Here is a 10,676-nt window from a genome sequence, read left to right on the forward strand (position 1 = left end):
AGAGATCGGCTAGACCCGCCGGCGCCGGCGACGTACTTCGGGAACTGCATTGTTCCGGTGGGTTGCTTCGAAGCAAAAGCAGGGCCCTTTATGGAAGAGAAGGGTTTTGCTCTGGCGGTCGAAATGGTCAGCGACTTGGTAAAGGGCTTGAGCTCAAGAGGGATAGAGGAAATCTATGAGGAGCTCGTGGAGGGAATGAAGAAGGTGAAACCGGGTATGCAAGTCGGGTCGGTAGCAGGGTCAACCCGGTTAGGGGTATACCGGATGGATTTCGGGTGGGGAAAACCGGTTAAGGTGGAGGTTATCTCCATTGATGAGAGCCGAGCATTTTCTATGGCGGAGACAAGAGATGGGACCAATGGTGTGGAGATTGGGCTGTCTTTGGTCAAGCCTGAAGTGGAAACTTTTATTTCTTTGTTTCAAAATGGTTTGAAGTAAGAAAAAAACAAAAAAAAAAAGAGTGTGAGCTGTTTATGTAACAAAATATTCCAGTTTGTTCTTTGCATTTACAATTTGGGACGATAAATTAAAATTAAATGTCGACCGTACCAATTATGAGTGATAGTCACAGAGATCGGACATAGACCATTGTGAAGTGTGTATCGGCCAGATTTTAACGAGTTCGGTTATCGAGTTTCTTCGGGCCTACATCTCGGCCGGACGGTACCGGCGAATCCACTAGAGTCGATCGAAACAACTGGAGAACAAGAAACACAGCGGCCCTCCACACAAAGATCGGAGGCTCACCGATAAACCACAAGGGAAGGGGGACGAGACTCTTACCGACGCTTACCTCCTTCGCCTTTGCCGAGTCACCGCCGGTCTGGGCTTCGCCGTCGCCGAAAAGCACCGTCATCGCGATTCCCTTTTGCCTTCTCCGTTCTCACCCCTCTCTCTCTCCTCGAGCCACGCGTTTCATCTGAGTATCGAAGAACCAACACATTAGGGTATTAACCCTAATGTCCAAAATGCCACGTTTCGGAAAGCCTCTCCCTCTCGCGGAGGGTTTCGTTTTTTTCACCAACATGGGTCGTGAGGCCCAACAACCATCTTTACTAAATTGTAAAATTTGAATGCCAATAATAACCATGTATGTATGTTAATACTTTTTTTATAATATTTTGTTAAATTGTAGAATCTACATCACTGAACAGATGATGGGTAATTTATCCCACGGGTATCCAAATTTCATTACTCGTAATACAATGAAATCAATATCAGGTTTTATAAGGCGAAAAAAAGGGAATTCGGATTCGGGTTTATGTATTTTATTATGCATTATCTCACGGATACCGACTAATAATTTTTTTTTAAAAAACCCTTGATATATACACTAAAATACCTAACCCTAATCCTAATGTTCAATGTCTCTCAATTTTTATGTCCAATTTATGGATTGGTGTTTTAGATTATGATGTATTTTTTATATGATTTGGATGATGTTAGACCAAATTTATATTATTTAGATATGAAATATTTTGTATTATTCATGATTTTCCATCAATAATGTGACGAGACCGAGATCGAGGTAAAGTTACAAATTAATTATTATATGCAAATAAAGTTGTTTTCAGAATACACATATATGTATTCTGTATTCAATTTACTAATTTACATAATACACTAAACAAATATGTAAGATGTTCTGTAGTATATTTATCGGAACTAGATATGCAACAATTATCACTTTCACTGTGGTTAAATGCCCATTAATATGTACATTTATATATATAGTACAAGTACGAAAATAATTGCACAAAAAATACGCCAATTCTTTAAAATATGCGAAAAAAGGAACTCGAATTCTTAATTTATTAAATAAATATAATATTTTTTCAAAATAACATAATAATATAACAACTTCCAAAATTATTACTAACGGCATTAAAATCTAACGGATTAATTATTTCACCAAGTAAACGTCATGTCATATATTTTTTTACAATATCACAGTTTTTTAAATAATACAAAATAAACATACATATATCCGTACAGGAGGCAGGAGAGATTATTAGTGGGGGTAAATGTTGACGTATGATCTAATTTTAAGAGACAATTTAAAAAAAAGGCAAAAAAGAGTGGAGGGGGTCCATAAAAATTTTTATGGGTTATTTTACTATTTCTCATTAAAATTTAATAAAATTATAATTGAATTAAAATTTTGATTGGGGTATGGGACCCACTCAAATATGAGTGGATCCGCCCTTACATACATTTGTTACATATATATATACATATGTCGTATATATATACACATATATACATAAAATCATATGCCTACACATATATAAATATATACATGAGTACACACGAATATATATATACGCATATATGCATATATATACACATCTATGTATATTTGAATGCTTTCAACCGACAATGATCTTTACATCGGAAATTATAAAGATCTATTTATTGTGTTTAAAATATATGTATATATATAAATATTAAGAAGATTATGTTAATATGGCATATTATTTAATGTAGTTTTTCTTATTTATTTACTATTATACTTATTATATGTCAAGTGAACACTTTAAAGATTTGGTTGTTCATAGGCGTGGATGCTGCTTCTTCGCCTATCATTCTAGAATGATATAATATATATATATATATATATATTGTTTTGGAATTACTATATCAAATCTTCTTTTAGTTGATCGGATAACCCTTTCTCAACTATTGACTACAAATTATTATTAATTATTTAAATGAGAAAATTAATAGAATAATATATGTTCTAGAAATTTTGAAAACATTTTATTGTTTTTAATAGGAAAGTTTACCTTGTTCTCGTATGTAGATTAGGTTTTACTTTTTAGTAAGGGTTTTAATTTAAAGACAGTTTTACATTTTATTCATTTAACAGATTTAGTTTTATAAAATTTAAAATATTTTGATAGTTTTATTAGTTTTTCAATTATTCACTTTTTTTTTTGGTGTATAGTGAGAAAATCTGACTTATAATCTTTCTGATTAGATACCGCAGCGTTTCTCAGTCCAATAGATGAGACGAAAACGACATCTGACACCATCGCGGACAATAGAATCTCATTCCTATACGCACGAGCCTACAATACACACGTAGAAAGGTAAAACGGTCGTCATTTACACATAACAGTAGGCGGTTGAGTGGCAAAAAAGTCGACCTCGAACCTCTGGGTATATGTTGACAATACTACTTTGACAACTCACGTGGGTTTCCCCTTCAATTATTCACCTTTGCTCTTATTATTATCTTATCTGAATCGTGTCGGTATTAAATCATGTTCAAGAGATCTTCTTGCTTCGCCATCTTCCTTCTTGTAACCTTCGTCATCAATGGCACTAAAAGTAATCGAGTTCGCCCGAGTCAGCCCGGCACAAGACTCGACCCGTGGCTCGGCCTACTCGCTCAATCTCCCCCTCATTTTCTTCGACTTACCCTGGCTGAGATTCCATCCCGTGGAACGAGTCTTCTTCTACAGACTCACCGATTCAACTCGCGAGTTATTCGAGTCGGTCATCCTCCCTAGGCTCAAGCACTCTCTCTCCGGCGTCCTCCGCCATTTCCTACCTCTCGCCGGACGCATCACGTGGGACCCGCAAGAGCCAAAACCGAGCATCGTCGTCTCGGAGAACGACACCGTTTCGCTCACAGTAGCAGTGACAGGCGCCGATCTCTCTCGAGTTTCAGGCAATGGTCAACGTCAGGAGAGCGAGTTACGCCTCTTGGTGCCCGAGTTACCGGTTTCCGATGACTCAGCCTCCGTTGTTTCTCTGCAAATCACGTTGTTTCCGAGCCAAGGCTTCTGCATAGGCATGGCAGGACACCACGCCGTTCTTGACGGAAAAACGGCAAGCATGTTTATCAAAGCCTGGGCTCACACATGCAAACAACACCAAGAACACGAAAATATAGGACCTGTTCCTCTACCAGATGATCTGACTCCCAGTTTTGATCGTTCTCTAATAAAAGATCTGACCAATCTTGATGCGAAGATGTTGGAACTGCTGTCTTCTTTCACACAACACAAGACCCTGAAGCTGTTTAGTCCCCTGGAGATCGGACCCGACGTCGTCCGGGTCACGCTCGAGTTAACCCGTCAGAACATCGAGAAACTCCGGGAGCGAGTCAAGAACGAGCTACCGTCCCATCAAGGGCATCACCTCTCGTCCTTCGTCATCGCATATGCATACCTATGGACGTGCTTCGTAAATGCGCGTGGAGGTGACGCGCATCGACCGGTCGCTCTAATCTTCGTCGCCGATTACAGGCACCGGTTTGACCCACCGTTGCCGGCGACATACTTCGGGAACTGCATTTATCCGGTGATTTGCCACGACAAGACGGCAGGGGCATTTATGGAAGAGAAGGGTTTTGGCACGGCGGTCCAGATCCTTAGCGACATGGTGAAGAGTCTGGAATCAAGAAGGATGGAGACAATACCGGAGGAGTTCGAGGAAGGGTTCAAGAGCGCGAGGAGGGTTTCGCAGTTGGGGTCGGCAGCCGGGTCGACCCGGCTAGGGATATACGGGTCGGATTTCGGGTGGGGGAGACCCGATAAGGTGGAGATCATATCGATTGACCAGTCCGAGGCGTTCTCGATGGCCGAGAAGAGGGATGGGGAGGTTGGTGGCATAGAGATGGGATTGTGTTTGGAGAAGAGAGAGATGGATAAGGTGGTTTCTTTGTTCAATGATGGGTTGAATTGAACTTAATCTGTAAAATACTCATATGAGCTTTCTGTCCAAGTATTGGTTCTATGTATTTGTTCCGTACCATATAAAATGGGTTTTGTGTGATGATAATTTTATATAATAATGTTAGCATCTCATTAGCGTTTTCTGTCCTTTTTTTATTTCTCATTATAGATTCGTCATGGTCGGCTTTATTTTGTGGAGTGTGTGATGGTCCGTCCATTCAAAGTTATTTGTCGTTGTATTAGTTTTTTTTTTTAAAATTCGTTTGGGTAATCAGTAAAATAGAATTATAGAACATGAGTTGTATGGGTCACGCGGTTTAATTGGTCTTAGCTGTTCTAACGCTGCGAATAGAAAGTGACACGTGTACGTCTTCAGATGGAGACACGTTTCGGAGATCCAGGTGAGTGCGACAAAAAAAAGTGAAGTTCGCAGTTAGAGGATTTTGTGGGGTCCGCTTGTCGATCTTGCACATTACGTAGGTATCATCACGTTCCGTAATTTCATATCGTATGCATACATCGGTCGGTCCGTTCTACAAGTAATATATACTTGAAATCAATTTTTCTTTTTCACATTTTTTTTCCTATTCATACATGTATTCTTACGCGATGCTCTCTCTACATATATCTATATCTATATGTATAATCATTGGCGTAATAACAACGACGTTGTAGGAACTTCATGATTGAGTATAAATAATTTGACCGATGCAGAAGTTGATTATTTTAAGGAGAAACAAGATCTAGCAGACGAACAGTCGTCATTAATTTTGTACCGAATGAGATGAGTATATAATCACTGCATAAACCATGACGAGAAGCTTTCTTCTTCAACTAAAAAAAACCATAGAAACACAACAGAAGGCCCTCCTCCACTCATCACACCATGATTCCGTGCAAAGCAGCCATTTCTACTGTTACCATAACAAAGGTGGGAAACTCATGTCTAATCTGGATGGTCCGACCAAATCATGCTATACGGCCCAGAACGGTTTCCGTACGGCACCTCCGTTGGAGTCGCCCCTTGAAGACCCTGCTCTGGTCTCATCAGTGTCATCTTCCTCTTCCTCGTCATCGTCTCCATACTCCATCAGCTTCACCAAAGTATCTGTAAAAATCCGACCACAAGTGGATCATATCGTGATTCTTGCAAAACACCCACCAGCTCCAGTCATTGTTTTCCAAAATCATACCTGGGATTGGATCGGATTTTTCCTTGGGGGCAACGGTGGTGGGTTCAAGTGATCTTGAAAGTGGCGATGGCTGCGTAAATTTCGGCGGTGGGGGAGGGGGCATACTTCTCGATGATGGAGTGGAGCTCCTAGGAGGCATGGTCTTTGGCGGGGGTGGAGGTGGCATCATCATGGATTTCGGTGGCGGCATTCCATTTGCTGATGGTTGGACTGTATTCTTAGGAACTGGGTCGCCCGACTTCACTGGTTCTGAGTACTGCAACAAGTTGACAGGAAAATGAACATTCACGGCCAGTTTCCCGACCGCGGTCAGAGAGTGGGTTATATATAGTGTGTCAAAATATGCACAGAAGTATCATATGATGAAGGCAATAGAAAATGATAAAGAGAACGCAAAAAAAAGCCATGGATCATGTAAATATATGGTCGTTCTAAAACCGAACTTCACCACAAATGGGTGGGTATGACAAAAGCTAGACTTAGGTACTCTAAATTGGTGAAGATTCATATGCAGAGTATTATGAGACACCCCTTCTCAGTTCTCAGTTCTCACTCCAGCATAGGTGTACAATCTACGGGTTGCATAAGATAATCAGCCCGAGCTCAGATGATGATGACTAGACAACCAAAGAATGCGTATACTGGTTAATTTTCATTCAAATGGGCGTCAGAAAATGATAACTTAAATGCGAAAGTGCTAATGTATAGAAAAGCAAGATGCAAAAATTTCATGCAAGTCATCATCCAGACAGGGAGACACTGTCACGGCCGTGACACAACATTTAATAGCCTGAACAAGGCTTTGAGCGTATAGTTGATCGAGAATGTCCGACCATAGTGGTTCCAAAAAGCAAGATACCCTGTGAAACATGCAAACCAATGGCCCATGGGTCCAGAATCAGCCAGTTAGCTTCTTAGTGGTTCAGATAAATACCTGGAATATTAAGCAGAACATGTCAGCACGATATAAAATCCCAAGTTCTAGTACGATTGATGAATTTGAAAAAAAAAAATCAGTTCTCAAAGCCAAAAGGTTATATTGCAGGTCCTCTATAGAACTCTGGTATGCAAGACAACTGTTCAAAGAACTAAGAACATGGAAAAAGATTGTGCTATTACCTGATTGGCTTTTGCAGGGACCTTGCAACCAGCTGGTAGCTCTTGAAACTTCCGCTTTGGTGGTAGATGCCTCTCCTTCTCCTTTTCCTTACATGAACTATCACTTGGCTTCGACACGGTCATAGATGTTGACGCAATAGGTGGGACTATGGAAGTGACTGGAGAAATCGACTGCTTAAGGACTTGGGCAACTTGTTGCAATGGTGTGGCTTGAGGGTATATTCCGGCATATCCACTGTAGCTAGTTCCTCCTGCCAAAGCCTGAGGGTAACTTACTGGATTTGGGTGAGAATACCCACCATTTGACATCACTGGAGGCTGCATAACTGAACCTTGAGGATAAAGAGTGGTTGCTGGAGTAGCAGAAAACGCACTGACAGGACTAGGCATAGTTATGCCAGGTAACAATGACATCAATCCACATGTTGAATTCAAACTTGGTGTTTTTTCATTTTCAGAACCCTGAGATCCAGAGAGCAGTTGCTGTGGTGGTGGGACTGCACCATACACTTTATTTGATGAGATCCTGAAACATTTGGTAGAACAATCAACTCCATTTACAACTTAGCAAATGCGTCAGAGAGCGGTAAAACAATTTAGTAGCATAATTCTGACAAGAAAAGATCTAGAAGGAAAAATAACCTTCGCGAATGCAGTTTAATGACAGAAGAAAGATGATAACATTGAGACAGCTGCGAATACAGCTAGCACAAACAGACGGAATTCAGGAAGACATTCTAAATCAAAATAATAAGATTACCTCGAAGCACCAAATTCTATACTAATTGTATCCAAAAGATTCTCAGCTAATCGTTTTGCCTCTTCAAGGCTCTTTGGATTGCAGCTGGACAATAATAAATGCAACGGTTGCTGTGCTTCTGCAATAATTTGTGCAACATTGAAAGACATATTACTTTATGTGATGCAAAATTTGTCAACCTTCTGTAAATGGTACCTTTTTCACAATTAGGTGAAGAAAAAAGCACAAGGTGAACCATACCTTCTCCATGTTGGCTCTCATGATGACCTGAACCACACCCTCTTAGTACAACACTTGCTCCTGTTTCATTCATAATGTGATTTATATACTGATCCTGCAGGTAGGAAACCCAACCACCACCAACACAAAAACGTTCTCTCCCAATTGCACGGAGAAGTCAGGGAAAGCTTCAACATTAGAATCTCTTGAATTCATTGAATGAGATACAAAGACTAAAAAGCATATGTGCAGAGCAAATTTGACAAACTACGAAAATCGACTAACATATATGAGTATCCATTCAGATAAACAATTGAATAAGAAATGTGATGTAACTTTCCTCTTAGGATACATTAAAAAATGCACAATATCAAACTAGAGACAAAGGGGTTGAAAGAAAACTCACATTGGGTCCACGAATACGAGCAGCAACATTGCATGATGGATCAGCTTCAAATCCCAAATACACACATGTGCTCAGCGGCTGCAAAACACGATTCAGTTTGTGTTTTTAAGAAACGATGTCACTACCCAAATCTCACAACTGCAAAATAGAAGTATCAGGTCATCTACCTTGACCATCTGTGAACCAATCAATCCAGCCTGAGAGTTTGAATTCTGTTTCATCATTTCCTCAACCATAGCAGCTGCACGGTCAACTGCTAATATTCGTTCTGCAGTCTCTTTTAACTGGAGCAGTAATCAAGAACTTAAACATCCAGACCAAATTTCCCCAAGAAGTGCAGAATATGTTTTGTAATTAATATCAGTGGACGTCCGATCAATGCATTGCAGAACTGGACAATAACATGAAAAATTTTATTTTCTGCCTTTCACAGGCCTGACATGTTACATTTTTCGTGTGCTGAAGAGCATCTCCAGCATCACTACCTACCACTATAACCAATAAATATCTAAGTCATTTTGATGCCCCTGAACTAGTGTTCCATAAGACCGGAAAAGGAAAACATACATGTGATGCTGCAGATATATGAAGATACAAAGGCTTTTCACCATCAGACGGTGCATTTGGTAGACGGTACTTGCCCCTACAAAATCAACCAGGAAATTCATCAATGAAATCCAGAAAAGATAACAGTAAAAGTATCTTCTCCATTGCTTAAATGGCAGACAAACCTAGTAATCACCACAGCACCAGTGGACTTTTGAATCTGCAAGATGAAGAAAATAGATGCTATAAAATACAGAAAAGAAATGACTACCTTCCAGATATATACATACATGTGTGTGTATACTTACTTCTTCCTGAGTCTGGCGCTTGGTAAGCTTGTGCCTAATAGAAGCCTCAGCATCATTGATTACAATCTCTCGTGCTATTGTTAACTCTTCATGCTTAGGCTGGACGGATAAGAAAACAAATGAATCTGGTTTAGTAAATATATATATGATTGAAATAAAGCTTGTACATAAAGCCGGCAGCAGCTTTGGACTCTATTGGAACCTGAGAATCTCAATGCGGAACAGTTGAACAAACTAATGGCAAAATGAAAACAACGACCAGAGAATGATAAGGGCATTTACTTTTTTGCTATACGATTTCAAGAACATAGCAGCTCGCAGCTCATTAAAGAACCCAATAGTTCACTGGATATATCATCTATCTCAAATGCATAAAGTTACAGCTGATGTAACAAAAAAGGTTGACCCTAAAAGTGCAAGAACTGTTACTTGATTTAGTTTCGCCACTGCTGCAGTTTGTTGAGGCGAAGAAAGCGTTTGGAACAATGGGGCCACAGTTGCAATAGCAGCAGCAGCAGCAACTGTGTTTAAACTGGTAATAGCAGGAACAGAGGGCGAAACACATGAACCAACAACGCCCATGTTGCCTAAAGGGAGTAACCCGGGAAGAGCAGCAACTCCAGCTGAAACAAGTTGCTCCGAGGGCTGATCCCACTTTCTCTTCTTCCTGTCGCACCCAATGGGCAAGTGCACTGATTAAGTATACTAATGGCTAGGGACTGAAGATCAATATAACCATCACATGAACTTCAAATGCCCAAATTTGGAGCATTTAGCACTTGTTCCCAATTTCCTCAAATCAAATCAAATAACCAAAGCAAACTGTACAGACAAAGCATCAAGGGAATCGAGAGTATCGAATTTTCAGGACATGAGAACTCGACAGGTGAGCCAAAAACGAATCAGGGTCGAACAATTTGGATCGTTATACAATCACCAAGATGAAAACCCACATTAATTTCTGAATAAAGAGACATCGAATCGAATCGAATCTGTACCTGTGCCTCGTCTGAGAAGTATCGCTTGGCGCGGCCATCGAATCGGTCGGAGAAACCCTAGCACCGTCCCGGTCCTCCGTCATCTAACCGCCGTTCTCCGACTCAAAAAATCGGAATTCTGACGATTCCACGGCTCCGGAGGAAACAATCACGAATCAGCAATTGCAAAATCCCAAATTTTATCCACAAAATTGTAACACAATATCCAGGATTTCTAGAATCACCCCCGCTTTTTTCGTTTTTTTTATATGTTTTTTCGTCTACAAGCATGATCCTTCGAACGGAGTTTAATATGCAATCTTCACCGTTGGTATTCAATCACCCTCATCCAACCGTCACTTTTTGCAACCATATGATACACAATAATTCCGCGAAACACCAGATTATTCCCCCTGCTCCATAAGCCCCACGAAATTCCCGTTCCCTTGTAATTTATTTTGAA

General features: G+C 40.3%; 3 protein-coding genes across 8 annotated transcripts in view; 2 read left to right on the plus strand and 1 right to left on the minus strand.

Moving 5' to 3' along the window:
* LOC104823887 (phenolic glucoside malonyltransferase 2-like) overlaps nucleotides 1-552 on the plus strand; it is a 1,867-nt gene extending 1,315 nt beyond the window's left edge. The window contains exon 2 of one of the 2 annotated variants that reach the window (XM_010555663.2): nucleotides 13-552. In XM_010555663.2, coding sequence (XP_010553965.1) covers nucleotides 13-438 — 426 coding nt within the window. In that variant the 3' untranslated portion in view covers nucleotides 439-552. Of the gene's footprint in view, nucleotides 1-4 lie in introns of both variants that reach the window. The other variant, XM_010555662.2, reaches the window with a different exon arrangement.
* Nucleotides 553-3,034: 2,482 nt separating this feature from the next.
* LOC104823888 (phenolic glucoside malonyltransferase 2-like) lies at nucleotides 3,035-4,828 on the plus strand. Its single transcript, XM_010555665.2, has one exon. The coding sequence runs from the start codon at nucleotides 3,322-3,324 to the stop codon at nucleotides 4,693-4,695; it is 1,374 nt and encodes a 457-aa protein (XP_010553967.1). The 5' UTR covers nucleotides 3,035-3,321; the 3' UTR covers nucleotides 4,696-4,828.
* A 543-nt stretch (nucleotides 4,829-5,371) lies between these two features.
* On the minus strand, nucleotides 5,372-10,471 carry LOC104823889 (protein RIK). Of its 5 annotated transcripts, XM_010555667.2 has the most exons (13): nucleotides 10,235-10,465; nucleotides 9,666-9,903; nucleotides 9,237-9,335; nucleotides 9,114-9,148; nucleotides 8,950-9,025; nucleotides 8,550-8,666; nucleotides 8,383-8,460; nucleotides 7,998-8,091; nucleotides 7,758-7,875; nucleotides 7,330-7,523; nucleotides 6,998-7,248; nucleotides 5,879-6,134; nucleotides 5,372-5,793 (listed from the first exon to the last, which is right to left on the minus strand). In XM_010555667.2, exons 1-13 carry the CDS (start codon nucleotides 10,315-10,317, stop codon nucleotides 5,660-5,662), a joined length of 1,773 nt encoding a protein of 590 aa, XP_010553969.1. In that variant the 5' UTR covers nucleotides 10,318-10,465; the 3' UTR covers nucleotides 5,372-5,659. The 5 variants fall into 5 exon arrangements, 4 of the variants coding, with proteins under 4 accessions (XP_010553969.1, XP_010553968.1, XP_010553970.1 ...); XM_010555666.2 differs by having other exon boundaries at nucleotides 6,998-7,523; nucleotides 10,235-10,464; XR_773372.2 differs by lacking the exon at nucleotides 5,372-5,793 and adding an exon at nucleotides 6,738-6,812 and having other exon boundaries at nucleotides 6,046-6,134; nucleotides 6,998-7,523; nucleotides 10,235-10,470.
* Between the last annotated feature and the right edge of the window lie 205 nt (nucleotides 10,472-10,676).

This window comes from Tarenaya hassleriana, unplaced genomic scaffold, assembly GCF_000463585.1.
Source record: "Tarenaya hassleriana unplaced genomic scaffold, ASM46358v1 Cleome4, whole genome shotgun sequence".
Taxonomy (NCBI): domain Eukaryota; kingdom Viridiplantae; phylum Streptophyta; class Magnoliopsida; order Brassicales; family Cleomaceae; genus Tarenaya; species Tarenaya hassleriana.

What these genes read in the sequence shown, in the direction of transcription:
- LOC104823888 (XM_010555665.2), top strand. Translation starts at nt 3,322, where the DNA reads ATGGCACTAAAAGTAATCGAGTTCGCCCGAGTCAGCCCGGCACAAGAC.
- LOC104823889 (XM_010555666.2), bottom strand. Translation starts at nt 10,317, where the DNA reads ATGACGGAGGACCGGGACGGTGCTAGGGTTTCTCCGACCGATTCGATG. An exon ending in ATATATCTGCAGCATCACAT is followed by an intron (nt 8,667 to 8,949) that starts GTATGTTTTCCT and finishes TTACTGCTCCAG; the next exon opens with TTAAAAGAGACTGCAGAACG. An exon ending in TGAGAGCCAACATGGAGAAG is followed by an intron (nt 7,876 to 7,997) that starts GTATGGTTCACC and finishes AAATTATTGCAG; the next exon opens with AAGCACAGCAACCGTTGCAT.